The sequence below is a fragment of the Lissotriton helveticus genome, chromosome 8, assembly GCF_964261635.1.
Source record: "Lissotriton helveticus chromosome 8, aLisHel1.1, whole genome shotgun sequence".
NCBI lineage: Eukaryota > Metazoa > Chordata > Amphibia > Caudata > Salamandridae > Lissotriton > Lissotriton helveticus.
The window spans coordinates 1,436,967,322-1,436,984,337 of record NC_136069.1 but is presented as its reverse complement, the minus strand read 5'-3'; the positions used below and the strand labels follow the sequence as shown (position 1 = coordinate 1,436,984,337).

At 42.6% G+C, this 17,016-nt stretch overlaps 1 protein-coding gene across 2 annotated transcripts in view; it reads right to left on the bottom strand.

The window, feature by feature from the left end:
- Positions 1 to 17,016, bottom strand: part of GABPA (GA binding protein transcription factor subunit alpha) — a 301,636-nt gene that overhangs the window by 120,795 nt on the left and 163,825 nt on the right. For both annotated transcript variants that reach the window (XM_078658370.1, XM_078658369.1), the window contains one exon: positions 16,166 to 16,360. In XM_078658370.1, coding sequence (XP_078514496.1) covers positions 16,166 to 16,360 — 195 coding nt within the window. The remainder of the gene's footprint in view (positions 1 to 16,165; positions 16,361 to 17,016) is intronic.

The following is a 17,016-nucleotide window of genomic DNA, read 5'->3' as shown; positions in this document are numbered from 1 at the left end:
CTTGCTGAGCAATTCTTGCGCCTCTAACTGCAAGAGCGAGAGCTCCTTTGCTCAGTGTGCCTTTCTTCTTGGTTTTCTGTTTGGAGGCTGTCTTTCCAACTCTATACAGTTTCCGTATTGTATTGTCGTGTATTTCTATAGGTTCTGAATCAGTCCCCCTATTCCTGACCCTATTCTGGTTAAACTAACTATCAAGTTAACTAACAGTCAGCCCATGAGGCAAGAAAACCCCAATGATGCAGATACCGTTATCTGACGCAGTCACACTACGGCACAGGAACGTGTTATCTGATTAGGTCATAACGCTTGAGATCTAATTAGACAAGCGACATTCCTCCAGCCCCTGATAAGGCATATGACGTTCTCATAACAAATCAAACCTATGACAACCTGGAAAATCCGTGCGGCCATTGTTTTGATTTCACAGAGAACTTTAGTAAAGAATGTGCTAACGAGCAAGTCGTATGACATCTTTATTGACGTATCTATGTCCATCCTTACGTCAATCTCGGCACCTTTAAGGTATAAATATTGCCGACCTTGCCCTATGCAAACACACGCGTGGTGACAAGACGGAGCAGCCATACTTGCCGAAGCCGAGAGCAGAAGCAGACCCCGCTGGCAGCAGCCCCGCCTTCCTGACGCGCTGAGAAACGCGCTGCTATCTCAAGCCGAGAGACCCAGCACCGGCGCTTTCGGGCAGCCCTCGCAGGCAGCCTGGAATATCGAGAGCAGAGAAAGAGATACCATTCCTCATTCATCCTAACTTCCAGGTACAGAACTGAATAACCCCTCACAGAGAATTCTTTAGTTATTCACTTGGCAAAAACAAACTTAACTTAAACTGTAACTTTCTATTCCCGCCCACGCATTAGACTTAGGTCAGGTACACGGGGTAGGCGTATTTAGAAACACCAGTTGAGTACGTTTAGTCAAATGTATATGTGTATGTAAATATATTTTAATCATTTTAAACATCATATGGCTCAGAAACCATATCAATGTTTTTACAGTATTATTTTATACTATTGCTTTTAATGTATGCACTTTACTTAACTATAAGTATTGCAATAATATCGATCCATTTCTCATGTATGAGAAAAGAGACTGATCAATAAATAACATCTTTTATTGAACACGCCCGTCTCTTCCTTTTCTCTACATTCTGATGAGACTAAGAATGCACGTACTGACTGAGTAAAATAATTGCCTTGTGCTCACACGACTCTCAAGATTGACTCTTGATTAGGGGAGAGCAAAGTTGTCATGTTCTATGGTTGTCAGAAACTAAATCCCTTCTTGTCTAATCAGGGGAGTTAATTCCTTCCTTGAACATTCGAGAAAGTTTCTAGCGAACTCTGAGCTTAGCTGGCAAACCCAAAAATTAAGTCTAGTATCGACAGTAGTAGACCTAGTTAACGTCTGGCCTAGGCCTTTACTGCTGTAGGTACTATTCCAATGCGCAGAGCCTATTGGGAAAATAGGAGCTACACTACATGGCGCCCAACGTGTTTGGAAAGGGCGATAAAACTAACGTAAGACATTTAGAGTAACTCAGTCGTGCTTTCTCACTCAGACCCCTTTTCCCAAATACTCCAAAGACGTCTGGAGTGGGTGAAAGGTAATATCCTCCAAAACCTCGCAGGAGGGAACTCCTATGTATGGTTCTTGGTCAAGTCAACGTTGAAGGATAAACAGTTCCAAAATATTGTGCATCTAATCTTTGTTCCATAAAGAAACCTGATCTGCAAACAAACATAATACCATCCTGTCTGTAAAATGGCAGAGAGTGATGATGAAAGAGAAGCAGTTAGATTAGCAACTGAAATCGCAGATGCTGATGCTACCATGCAAGCAGCAGACCCGAATATAACACTCATTCCGGTCATTAAAAGGAGATCTATAACCTTAAAACTTATAGAAAATGGACTGACACCTAGAGGTGGCACAGTCATATTCGTAATTGAGGCACACGAATATCGGCAGACAGAGGTATACTATTCATGGATACATTTTCCGGCAGCAAATGCTGTAACAAAGTACTTCCACTATTACAAAGTAGAGGAACCTCCTGAAACATACACTCCTTTCGAGGAGGTGGAAGTACCACTCAAATTCCAAGAGCATTTGCTCTTATTTGATGGCGCCCTAAAACATAACAATCACATTACAAGGCTCGGTCCTTTAGGAAGACCAGGAGCAACGTGGCCGGTCTTAGCCGGATACACACCACATCCAGACATCGAAAGAATGCCTGCAGCAGAGCTGTTAATACAGCTAAAACAACTACTAAAAATTCATAGACAATTAGTTCAGTATGTAATGCGGACTTCAACAATTCAGCCAGCGATTAAACTTCCACAGCTGACCCCTCACCAGGGGAACACAAATAAAATTACACCACAGAACATCCAATCCTGCCTAGGTAAAGTTCCAGCTAAACGGGAACAGATACCATTCTGGTTGGCACAGAAAATTACCCAAATAGAGGCGGTGTTTCCTGACACCACCCCATTAGAAAAACACAGGATTCTGACTATATGTCTCCCAATGGGAATCGCACCACACATTGAGGACTGTGACACTTGGGGTACAGTCTTTGCTTCCATCTACACAAAAACGCACGGTGTTCCATCCATTTCGGTAATACCAGATGTGCTAAAACAAATTCAAGATGAATACGGTCCAGAACCTGCTTTAACTCTTGGTATGAAATTACTAAAAGACTTCAAGCAGGTCTCGGCTATATTATTAGCCAACATAAAAGGTGAAGCAGCAAACGTGGCGATCCGCCAGAGGTTAAAAGAGACAGATATAGCAGACCAACCAGCTGAAATTGCCAGAATCATAGAAAAATCCTATGAAGAACTAGGCAGAGATAGTCTAGGTGGAATACCAGTAAAACCGCAACTGACTACAAGTCCAGAAAAAATATTTTTTAATAATAATTCACCAAAAAAGAACTGGGATGGAAACAAACAATCCAATCCTAAAGAAAAGAAATTCCAGTCCCGAGGGAGGTCTCCCAGGCGAAGAGAGAAATCTCCAAACCAAAGACAGAGGTCACCGCAGAGTGACCCCTCTGGGAATAGATATAACCTTAGAAATAGGGATAATATTAAAAAACCTGATAGATATCAAGACATTGATACACGTCCCTCTCAATCTTTTCAGACTTCCTCGCAGAAATCGGAAAGAAGAGGACGATCAGAAGAGCACGCCAAGTCCAAAGACAAGGAACCTGCTCAACAAAAAAAGAAATTACAATTTCCAAAAAAGAAGGTAGCCAGTATTAAGGTAGTTAAAAATGCCGAGAATACTGAGGACACAACTGAAAAACGGAGAGTGGGCTCAGACAATGCTAGACAGCGCAGCAGAGGTGAGCATAGCTCGCAAAGTCCTTATGAATCATCTGGAGACAGTGGACACGAATGAATACCTTCAAGTGGAAACTGCAGACACCAGAGTTAGCAAGCCCCACAAGATATACGAGATAACATTACGTATAGAGGGAGATAAGACTAGGAAAATTAGGGGACTATTTTGGGATAACCTCTCAAAGGGTTATGACATCCTTCTAGCTGAAAAAGACTGGCCACCAGAGTTTGTCAGGGAGTGCCCTCATGGCGAAGAAGTAATTTATGCCTGCCTTCTCGAATCAAATACCGATTCATAAAAAATACACACTTGCTAGAAAGTGGGCAGTGGCCTTAGCACCTGCTTTATATAAAAATCATGTAGGATGGGACGAGGACTCCCCTCCTCACAAAATCCAGTTAAAATCACAACCTACTGCACAAAGGCAGTACCCAATTAAGCCAGAAGCTAAAAAACAGGTAAATGAAATACTAGATCAGCTAGAATACCAGGGGGTGATTGAAACTTGCACCTCACAAATGAACAATCCTTTGTTTCCGGTCTCCAAACCAGACAATTCATATCGTCTAGTTTTGGATTACCGACACCTTAACACATGTTGCAAAACCTTTGCAGTGCAAAACTCACACAGTGCTGCACTAATGAATAACATAGTGCGCAAAAAATACAAAACAACCTTGGACATCTCCAATGGATTCTTTTGTCAAAACATAGCACCAGAGAGCAGATATTTAACTGCATTCTCAGTAAATGGCACTCAAAAGCAATTCTGTCGGTTAGCCCAGGGGTACAAGAACAGCCCGGGGGTATTCTCAGCGAGAGTAACAGAATTACTACAACTATATGATGATGAAGCATTATCTTATGTCGATGACATTTACTTAACAGATGATGACTTGGAGACTCACTTGAAAAGGGTGAACACCATAATACTTGGGTTCGCTGCAGAGGGTTACAAATTCAACTTCAAAAAGTCCAGAATTGCCCATCTGACAGTCCTATTCTTAGGATATGAGTTATCAAGTGAAGGCAAAAGCCTGGCAGACTATTTCCTAGAGAAATGTGCCGTAATCCAAGCCCCTAAAACACTAAAAAACCTACAGTCAATTCTAGGCTTCCTAAATTTCGGAAGAACATACATTGCAAATTACGCAGAAAGGGTCAAACCCCTTTATGATCTAATTAAACCAGACTTTAAAAGATCCAATTGGACTCAAACACACACAGAAATTTTGAGATCCTTACAAACAGACATGCTAATTAAAACAAAATTAGAAACACGGGATAACACACGCAACCTTGTGATCCGAGTCATCCCAGGGAGATGCGGATTCACATACCTGACCTCTAATGAGGGAGAAAAGGTACCAATTGCATTTAAATCACACTTGTACACAGAAGCTGAACAGAAATTCAGTAATACAGAAAAAATCATTCGTGCAGTTCAAACCGCAATAGCTAGAGAAAAAGAGATAGCTGACGGCAGACATATCACAGTCAGAACAGCAGAATCAGCCTTTGAGGCACTAACAACACCGTGTAATTTACCAACAACAACATTGAATCCGGAATGGATACAATGGGTGAATTCAATCACAACGGACAAAGTATACTACTACTTTGATCCAGAACTAGAAGAATTAAAAAATCTAAAATATGAAAAGACGTATCCTCTGCCAATCGACATTCTTCCTCTACGACATTACGCCTGTGTAATCTATACAGACGGACATGCTCAACCCTCCGTTTGGGGAGAACATGCATACAATCCCACATGTGAGATTACAAAAGAAGTGTGGCGCGGAGGTAAACTAAGACCTCTATTAACAAAATCACACTCAGTAGAAACTAATTCAGAACTACAAACTGAAATAATAGCATTAAAAATGGCGCTGGATAATGCGGATCGCGAATTCCCGACACTTATAGTGTCAGATTCATATTACTGCGTCAAAGCATATAACAAGGATTTGCAGACATGGATTCAGAACGGTTACAAAGATGACACAGATGCACCAATAAAGCAGAAACTGCTCTGGGAACAAGTAGCTCTTTTGAAAAAAGAACTACCAAAGACTCACGTGACTCACTCACTGAGTCATCAACGTGATGGCGTTCACGTTGTGGGGAATTCATTGGCTGAAGCAGCCGCAGCGGCAGCCACTAAACCGGCTCCCGTAGATCGAAAAAAGCGTACATTAAAATACATTGACGGTGAAACATTGCTGGCGGTGAAAACGTCATCAAACGGCGACTGCTCAGCACTACCGATCAACTATCCACTCAATTATACATACATAATCGATGCAAACTCCGTCCCTTTTGCTCGAATCCCTGGAGTGGGGGATAGAGTGATTCCAAACATGGACAGGAGAAACTTGTTAATCGCAGACGCACACATGGGCGAGGGTCTCAGACATCTTAAATTAAAAGATTCTCTGGAAGAATTACAATCACGGTACTGGTGGCCAGGCATGAGCCTGCACTACACCATGTTTGTAAAAAACTGCCCAAACTGCAACAGAGATCGCAGTGGGGAGAGAAGCAGTTTAATACCTCGTCGTATCAAGGCAGATAATATTACCAGCAAAAAGAATGGCTTGCGATTAACATATACAGGCTAGTTTCCACTTATAATGTAGATCACCAGCACTCGGCTGACGTCCGGACTATTATACAAGATTTGCGAGTCTAAATGGCATATACGCTAAGAGCATGTTACGTTCGACCATTGTTCTCACTCAGGCATACCAGCCTGGGGGGAAACATGGCCAAATGAGCACAGCCCAGCGGGAATCTTCTCACTTCCTTCCTGAGGGTACTGGATGGTGTAAAGAAAAAACCAAGGCAGAAAGCAATCTATAATGGAAAGGATATTAGGTTCGGGAGCTGGGTGGGTCAAACATCTAATAAGTGTCCAACGTAGTCTAAATAACTTGCCAAGAAATTCTCTGAAGGGATTCAGTCCGTACGAATTATTATTCGGAACTAGGATGTTGATCTCTGACCTTGATAGTCAGACTTCAGTGGTAATAGAAAAAACCTTTGATGTCAAAGACCGTTTGGCTATTTTGCAGGACTTAAACAAAACAAGAAAAGACCTGAGCAACATACAGTTGAAACAACAGCCAACGACCACTGAAGAATCACCACCTGTCCCAGCAAGACCTGTCTGGATTCCAAAAGTCGGGGATCTAGTCTGGGAAAAGATCGCGGTAAAGAAGGAATTTGGGCCTTCTTACAGAAAAGCAGTTCCTGTCTTGTCTGTCAACGGGACAAGATCAGTTGTACTACCGCCACTTGCTGGTAAAAAGGAGAACCGAGTTGTATCCATCGACCTGGTAAAACCACAACATGTGGCCGATAACAAACAGTAGGCCAAGTGGACTCCCAATAAGTAGCAGAACACCAAGGTTTGCTACCAGCACAGAGGTCCTAACAAAAAGGCTCATCACATTCGAAACGCCTAAAGAAGAACAAGAAGGACTATGCAACAATGCAATAGAACTCAGACCTCTTAAAACCCAAATAAAGACATTTAGCAGAGACACACCAATCTACAATGAAGTGCCGAGTGAAAATGCAAAAAACAGAAATCCTGAACCAATTGGAACAATTGACAGAACTGCATCCGGTTACTTCATCAACTTCGATGATTCCTCTGACGGCTTCAGTGAATCAAAGACACAGCCATCATCAAAATCCTTTAAAGACAAAGCTAAGGAACTTTTGAAACATCTGAAAGAAACATATCTGGTTTCTCCATGGATTGAATTTTGGGTGGGTTTTGGTGCATTTATCCTCATACTTTGGCTCATCATGGTATTTACTTTGGGACGCTTCATTGAGGGAAAATATGCTAAAATGGACACAGCAAGTCAGAACATCAACTTGATCCTCAAACCACACACATCTTCACACGTCGAGAAAAGAGAACTTTCTTCAGAACTTTCTTCAGCCAACTTCACAGCCAATCCTATACCTGGTGGGGTAGCCTGGGACAACACTGACTATGAAATTTATGGTCCGGTCGAGATCCTGAAATATCCACACCAAATCAAGATCTCCTTGAGTGACTTTGCAAAACCAAACTCATTTGCTGATGATTGGGACTTCGAAAGTATTAACAACATGATGTCTGACTTAGTAATGTCTGCTAAATTTACAAAACATGATTATTTGCAAGGTTCTACAAATTATGATAGTATGTATTGCTATAACCATTATGGTAACCATTTTTTACATAAATCTGCACAACCTAGAAATGTTTTAAGTTATAATCAATGGGAACATTGTGCTACACCTCCAAAAGGAAGCTCTAGAACCGTATATGACAAATATTCATATTTTTCAGGTTTTAACATAAGTAATGCTGAAACATTTTATTTTAAATTGTCAAACAAGACAGGGATGAAAACCATGATAACCAACACAAAATTGATATATTCAGATTCATTCTTTGAAAAAATGAATACATTTGGATTTGATTATTGGGACAAAAATGTTGATTTGAAAAGTGTTTGGGGTACAAAAGAATGGCAAGTACAGGGTATAGAAGCTTTGTTTAGAGCCTGCATGATCCCAGAACAAATGATATTTTTAAATGACACTGTTCAACAGACCACCTGTCTTGGCTTAGCCAAAATCAAAGATTTAATTAAACCGTCTATTCCAAAGCCAACAATGTTTAGCAATAGCTCTGATACAGATGAAGAGATAGACGTAAACCATATACTAAACCAAAACCAACTGATTGGAAACAATGGTTGATCTGGCCCACAGATACAAATTACTGTCAAGATAGATTCCTGAATAAAACACAGGGTTTCAAAATGACCAGGCCAGACCCTAGATATCCCCAAAGACATCACCCAGGGATAATAACAACCTACAGTGTGGGCAAATTATGCCTTCAATGGCTACAAACTTCCACACTGCCTGAAATTAAGCAACACCTAACTTTACTTACTGATGGTGCTGACTTGCGTGATTTCATACTGGGACCACGCAAACAGCGTCAAAAGCGTTTAATAGCAGCCTCTGTATATGCAGCATACAATGAGGCCTGGAAGGTTACTCAAATTGAGACAGCAGAAAGAATACGGGAAATTAAAAATCAATTTGGAAAAATCACATTCTTTAGTGGACAATGGGTTAATGACTCTGTCCTCCAGAATTTTTTCATTGGACAGCATTGTGTCTTCAGCAATCGATATATTATCGCAAGACTTACTGTTATTACAACATGGTCAGTCACAATTGCGTTCTATTGTACAGCTTGGCTGGACGTTACAAAATCTGCGTTCAGGCTATGTGCCTTGGCGTTTAATCAACACAACGTCACTATTCCAAATCTTTAACCTTACTGATAGACAAATCGGTATGGCGCAAAAGGGTGCTGATTATACAATCTTGAGCATTGAAAAATTAGAAAGATTACCAATGACAATGTCAGAACAACCTGTCAGTGAATGGATAATCCACGGAATCATAAATATTCCAATCTCAACCTTCAGGTTTCAATACTGCCAAAAATATATACAGGCTGGCATGTACGAGAAATTGGGAAAGGGGTACCTTAAAACAACTTGGAACCTGCCCTATTCACATGCATGTGTCAGTAATAAAGGACAGAAAGTGTTTCTTAGTGGCAACAATTGTGCTATGTCACTAAGCCGCACGCTTCTGTGTAACGGAATTAGTTTGCATGGAGCCTGTGAAGGGAATTCATACAACCTTTCATGTCACCAGCAAGGCGCACCTGCAACTGAAATAGAACCATTCTTTCAAAGACTCTGTAATGGGAGTTACATTCTTATTGTAGACCGCAGATGTTGCAGTCTTATGCCCGGGACTCCTTATCTAGTAACTACAACGGCGAAGGTCAAGTGCTGTGGACGTTCTTTATTCCCCAGCTCCTTTCCAGACAGGGAGGCAAGGGCATGGCCCAGTTTGAAAATTACTTCTATTCGAATAGATACTTTAAGCAGAATGAAAACAGTGCTTCTTCAGACGCCTACAAGGCTCACGTCATCAAAAGAAACGTATGATCTACAAGTCGCAAGGACGACTGCAGAGATACATACATTATTATCAACTAATTCCCCCGTACATTTCGCGGAAATCCTGAGCGAAATCTTAAATATTTCTGATACCAATGGGATCTCAGGGGTATTTAAGAAAGTATTTTCGATGGCATTAACACCATTCAAAGCCATACTGGGTATTTTTCCAGATTTCGTCCATTCGATTTTTGGCGGACTTCCCCTGATCCTGGGACTAATTGCAGGAATCCTATTCCTAGTCCTTATTTTTCGTTATGGCAACCCATGTCACAGATCAAACTCTTGCGACAATGGAAGATACGATCCTAGCCATTGGATACCGGGACCGGATATCAAAAATCCTGGGACTCTCCCGGCTTAGAGACCTGAACATGACTTGGTTTCTATCATTTCGACCAATGTGGCAAAGGTGTGTTTTACCTGTACTAAGGTGTCTGCTATGCGGAGAAGAATGCGTGTTAGACACCTGTCTGACGCTACAATCGGATGCGCCAGTGGATGCAGATACACTGTTGGTTCCTACCAAGGTTCACGCTTTGTGCTGCCCTCAAAGGCTGCCAATCCTGATAACGGCATTCCTGGAATCTTCACCACTGCGATTGAAGAGTAGTGAAGTTCAAGATGAAAGCAGCATCGAACAGGTACGACCTTCTGTCAGCAATGCGAATCAGAATGTCAATGGAGACAATCATGCGCACGAATGCATGGTTACACCTATTTCCGACTTAGTGGAACTTTCCCATGAAGCTGTTGACAGTTTTTTCGAAAGCCTGAATGATATGATGTTCTCTCCAGAACAGAAATAGAGACTTTTGAGTAAACTCGCACACGGCGTTCCCTGAATTCGGCCTTCAACTTTAAAAATAAAGTCACATGAACAATTTCACTCCAGCTCACGGACAGCAATATTTTTCAGCAAGCCCCTTAAAATATTTTTCTACATATTTTTCCCCGGGACACTGATCTTCTGCTTAAAGTAAGAAACTATTCCTAGAGAACTAAAATTTCTATTTTTAGATACTTTATAGACTTTAGCTGCTCGCTGGGATGTTCACAAATATTTTATTATGTGATGAAATGGTCTCGAACTTCCTTTCTGTATAGCCATATTAAGAGCCATTTCATGTGTATTTCTCATATACCAATAAGCAATAATGCATAACAATGCGTGTTTAATTTTGCATTTAATTCATAGCTTAAGTGCATACAATATATATGACTGCAATATTTCGGTATATTTGAAAATTTCGAAATGCATTTATGTATTTTGGGGTGGTAAGGTATACACTATACTCTATAGTATGTTGTACTATGTTATACTATGCATAGATTAGTAGATATGACCAAAGTTAGCGTGGAGTGGGTGTCGTGTATTTCTATAGGTTCTGAATCAGTCCCCCCTATTCCTGACCCTATTCTGGTTAAACTAACTATCAAGTTAACTAACAGTCAGCCCATGAGGCAAGAAAACCCCAATGATGCAGATACCGTTATCTGACGCAGTCACACTACGGCACAGGAACGTGTTATCTGATTAGGTCGTAACGCTTGAGATCTAATTAGACAAGCGACATTCCTCCAGCCCCTGATAAGGCATACGACGTTCTCATAACAAATCAAACCTATGACAACCTGGAAAATCCGTGCGGCCATTGTTTTGATTTCACAGAGAACTTTAGTAAAGAATGTGCTAACGAGCAAGTCGTATGACATCTTTATTGACGTATCTATGTCCATCCTTACGTCAATCTCGGCACCTTTAAGGTATAAATATTGCCGACCTTGCCCTATGCAAACACACGCGTGGTGACAAGACGGAGCAGCCATACTTGCCGAAGCCGAGAGCAGAAGCAGACCCCGCTGGCAGCAGCCCCGCCTTCCTGACGCGCTGAGAGACGCGCTGCTATCTCAAGCCGAGAGACCCAGCACCGGCGCTTTCGGGCAGCCCTCGCAGGCAGCCTGGAATATCGAGAGCAGAGAAAGAGATACCATTCCTCATTCATCCTAACTTCCAGGTACAGAACTGAATAACCCCTCACAGAGAATTCTTTAGTTATTCACTTGGCAAAAACAAACTTAACTTAAACTGTAACTTTCTATTCCCGCCCACGCATTAGACTTAGGTCAGGTACACGGGGTAGGCGTATTTAGAAACACCAGTTGAGTACGTTTAGTCAAATGTATATGTGTATGTAAATATATTTTAATCATTTTAAACATCATATGGCTCAGAAACCATATCAATGTTTTTACAGTATTATTTTATACTATTGCTTTTAATGTATGAACTTTACTTAACTATAAGTATTGCAATAATATCGATCCATTTCTCATGTATGAGAAAAGAGACTGATCAATAAATAACATCTTTTATTGAACACGCCCGTCTCTTCCTTTTCTCTACATTCTGATGAGACTAAGAATGCACGTACTGACTGAGTAAAATAATTGCCTTGTGCTCACACGACTCTCGAGATTGACTCTTGATTAGGGGAGAGCAAAGTGGTCATGTTCTATGGTTGTCAGAAACTAAATCCCTTCTTGTCCAATCAGGGGAGTTAATTCCTTCCTTGAACATTCGAGAAAGTTTCTAGCGAACTCTGAGCTTAGCTGGCAAACCCAAAAATTAAGTCTAGTATCGACAGTAGTAGACCTAGTTAACGTCTGGCCTAGGCCTTTACTGCTGTAGGTACTATTCCAATGCGCAGAGCCTATTGGGAAAATAGGAGCTACACTACAGTATGATGTTTAGTATCCATTTGTCCGATGTGACCCTCCTCCATTCCTGGATGAAGTCTCTTATTCTTGCCCCTACCGGTGTTGAATGTTCGAGGTACTGCTTGTCGTTGAATGTTTGGCTGCATTTTGTTTTACATTTTGTCTTTTCGCCCACCCCGAGGTGTTGCTAGGGTGGGGGCCTGATGCATTGCGGAGTCACTGGGTTGAGGGCTGTTGTCCTCCCCTTCGTGTTTGTCCTCGTCCGTTTCTGCTTCCTCAAAAGGACTGTCCCCGGGGTTAGTACTGCCAGTTTTGCTGCTGCTAACCCTGTTCCTGCTGGCCTTGGTTGTTCCCTTGGTAGCCTTGTTGGAATGTTTGGTTCGATGTGGTCGGCACGTTGCCTCCACTTCTACTCCCTGGCCTCCTTCTGGGTGTGACTCTTCTCATCCCCCTGAACTGCAGTACTCACAGGGACCTTGCTGTTTTGTTGTCCTTATTGAGCTGTGACAACTTGTCGTCCACTGGTGCGCTGCACAGTTGCTCTCCATTAATGGGTGTATTTAAGATGTTACTTTGAACCTCTGGCTTGAATCCCGAAATCCTCCGCCATGCGGGTCTTCTCTCAGTCACTCCTATCATCATTCGCCTGCTAGATGTTTCTGCAGCATAGAGTGCCGATTTCAGGCATGTGTTCGCCAAGTTCTTTCCTTCCTCTACCAGGTGAGCAGCTCCTTGTTGGTACTGATCTGGTAGATGCTTCAGGAGCTGCCCCACTTCATCCCAGTGTTGGTGTGCGTGCCTGTTGAGCAGGGCATTGGGATTCGCAATGCGCCACAGTATTGCTGTATTTCCCTCCACCTTTCTCCCTGTGAGATCCATCTTCCTACTCCCCTTGTTTAGAGGTGGTCCGGCATTTGTGGGAACATTAGCCATTTTCCTAGCCGTTGCAGCAATTATGGAGTCGCTGGCACTGACCCCTGGATGTATGCAGGGTCCTTTGAAGAATTTTTATACTACTTCTTGTTCTAGGTGTCACAGCCTTGCATACTGCTGGCTCCTTAAAGGCCTCTCTTCCCTGGTCCAGCACACTAGGGAGCATGGGCAAGAATTGGCTCCTGGTCTGTTGAGGCAGTAGAGTTTCCAGGAGGAAACATGCCTTGGGCTTCTCCTCCTCCATTTTCACTCCATAAGGCTGTGCAGCCTTCTGCACGACCATGTTGTAGATCCCTAGGTCATCTGGCGGTGAAGGTCTCGAAGGATAAGTGTCTACGCCTTCTTCTGGCGATTCGGCGTCGAGATCTTGCCATTCCACATCTTGGGCCTCCTAGGACGCCGAGTCCCGGTAGGACTGCAGATCTTCGTCGCCTTCTCCCTCGAAATAGTAGTCCTCTTCTCCTAGCTCTTCGACTGGCTCGAGCATTTTCAGCGGTTCCGCGTCATCTTCTTCCGCAATAGGATGCTCGCCATTTCGGCCTCGAGCCTCCTCTTCTTTCTCTCCATCTCGGCGGCATGTTTGGCGACGAGGGTTGGAGAGCTTCTCTTCGAGGACGTCAACCCTTCTTTCCTCGGCGCAGAGGTGTCTTTCTCGAGGGCAACCTTAGACGTCCTTTCGAGGGTTTCCGCCGATTGGGAGTCCTTTTCGAAGGATCAGCTCGGCTGACTGTCCCTGGAGGCTGTTGCTTTCGTCGAATGTTTCGGCAGCACGGCTCCCTTCGAGAACCTCGCTTTACTTCTACAAGTGTCGCTCTGGGCTTTTGCTTCACTCTTTTGAGTGTCGCTTGGGTGTTTATGGGTCAACGACTCCCTTACCTTCTTCGACATCTTCTTATGAACCTCGACGACCGTGCAGTCCTCTGGTCCTTCGGCGATGTTGTCCTCTTCTCCACTGGAGAGGGTTAAGTCTCGTAGCGATGGAGGTGGCCCCTGTCCCTGCATGTTGTGGTTCGCCCTTCTCTGCCTCTCCCTTACTCTGAGGGTCTTGGGTGTAAAAGCCAAGCAGACGTTGCAGACTTCGCTTTTGTCGTTGAGCGGCAGGCAGAGGTTGCAGACTGGATGCTGGTCCTTCTGAGCGTACTTGTGGTGGCAATTGGTGCAAAACTTGAACTGTGTTTTGTCCATCGCCGCGCTCAGGGAGCCCCCTGCGAGCTAATTCCTCGTCAAACATCAAGGTTTTGTTCTTTAAACTTCTCCCTCGACGCTCCGGGTACCTGACCTGTAGTCTGGTGTAGTTGAAAACTTGATTCTTCATTGAATATCTTTGATTTTGCTCGAATTCCTCTTCCAAAACGCTGGAACTCTTAGGCAACGATCCAGACCCAACAGCAGAAAAAAGAATCTGAAGATGGCGACCAAAGGTGGGAGCTTTCGCAGGAAGCGCATCGACGTCACGAACGACACCAAATGGTGGGATGTCAACACCCACCTGGGCCACGAAAAAAAGAGAGAAAAAAGACTACAATTCCGGACCCAACCACTAGATGGATGGAATAATGCATGATGCACAGCATAGTGAATCCAGAAAGATTCACGCTGCAAAAACACAGCTTCCAATGCTGCTCTGACAGAATGTGCCATGTTTATTTCCATGCAGCTGTGAGCGCCGCAGTAGAGTTCTATGGGGAAATGATGGCGGCCCAAAACAGCTTCCCGAGCCTTCTTCCATCTACTGGAACATTGGAAACGCTGTTGCCTATGATGAGCTATTAAAAAGTTATTGAATTGTAATTCCAACCCTCAATTAAGTGTACTGTTTATGCATTGATAAAACGTAATACTTCTCTGTCCAGATTCATCACAAAACACATTTTGAATCACACTCCTGAGCACAAGCTGTTGAGTCACTAGAACCTACATGTCCATCCTAAAGGAGGTGGAGCACACTTCCAGAAAATCTCCATACACTTTCAAGTGGAGCAAGATCTTAATCTGGCATTTGGAGAAGTGGACTAAAATTAGAATGTGCCAAGAAGAGCCCAACCTCCCATATTTTCTTTATTTGACTAAATCTGGCTTTCATCGTCTTGTTTTTTGCAAACTGCAAAAAGCCCTCAATGAGACCCTTTTCAATTGGTCAGTGACTGAAGATTTCCTACAACATTCTGCTTCACTATGGAAGACCATAGTAGTGTCAAAAATAATTTGCCCATCATCTGAGTGCATGCATGAGAGAGTACTTCAATATCTTGTGACAGGCAGGATTTCAAACAACCATAACATCGTTTGTGGGGACGAGCGAGATTGAGGCTTCTTGCCACCATAAGCTTTACAATGTGTACCATTGAAATAAGGTTTACTCATCCTTCCTTCAACTCAACATTTCAAATTTCCATATAATGAGGTAATGTCATAGGCTTAACTTTTTGAAAATGCCATCTTTTTCCAAATCCTCCCACAACAGCTAAGGGGTCTATGCATACTGTGGAAGTTAAGAGGACCCTTATCTTTAAACACGCATTTAAAAAGATGGATAATATCCTGAATTGATACAAGCTACCAAAAGGCTAACTGGTACCTCCTGGAGAAGCTACATTTAAGGAACATAAACATCCCTCCTCTACATAAACTATTCAAATAGAAGAAAGCTTACAGGTAGGATTCTCAGAGTCTGGCCCAAAACGCATAACTAGATAATTGATCCTGCAAAGCAAAATGTGCCACGCTACGCTATTTTTTTTTTAGTGCAGGTTCAAAACTTCTCTTTTCCATGTAAAAAACACAAAACAATCCGTATAGCACCATTTCCTAATAGTATGTTTTAGAAGAGATTTGTAAACAAAAAAAGGCTCTTCTAGTCTGTAAAAATGTTTAAAAAGTGCATCCTTATTTTGAGATACAACTGGTGTTTTAAGGTTTTTTTTTTTAATTTACACACCTAATGCATAACAAAAAACATTTAAACAAACTCCAGTAGATACCAATACCAGATGGTCAGGATAACACATCAGATTATCTTCCAAACCATAACAATCTTTCAACATGTATGGGTATGCTTCGAGCTTACTTACACTTTCGAAGAAGCTCTAAGTGGCTCCATAGAATTTCTCCTCGTGGCACCCTCTGGAAAAAGTCTTCTTGGCTGAGTTCACAAAGGTCCCGTCCTGGCATGGTCAGGGTACTGATGTCTATTTCATCCATGCCAAATTCTTTGATCACCCACACTACCCAGTGGAGGACCTGGTCTGTTGACCACTGAACTGGATCTAAAGCCAAGAGAAAGGGAGAACATCAAATTGGGCAGGAACCCACAAGTATTTTGCTCAAAGGTGATGTGCACATAATAGTGTGGGCCGTTCAGGTTAGTTTATTGATGACTTCGTTTGGATTCTGGCCAAACATTAGTTTTCTTTTTACTGTGAACTAGAGAACACAACATCAAATAACAGTTCTCAACTACATCACTGTTGCCTTTTCTTGTGTTGTTTTTACCAACAGTATACAGATATGGGGAAAGAGCGAGAAGCAGATACTGACTGAGTAGTCAGGTAGGAATGTTTATTTTGAGGGATGGGGTGCTCAGATCTGTCAAAGAAGGGAGTGGGAATGTCAATGGCATACTGGGAGCCTTGATGGACAACCAGTGGTAGGAGAAAAATAATTGACAAAAAAAAGCACCACAGTATTACGAACATCTAAAATCCAAGCTGTGGGTTAAAACACTGAGCATACTTAACAAAGAGTAAGACTGCACCAATTGTCTTCGATAGTGAGCACATGCAACCATCTACATTTCCAGCAGGCTGCATGAGCCAGGCATTAAGCTATACTAGCTCCCCGATGAAAATTATGAGTGCCAATACCTGCAATGTCAGCCAACAGTCCAGGAGCGAGAAAACCTGACCAACATCGTCCATCCACA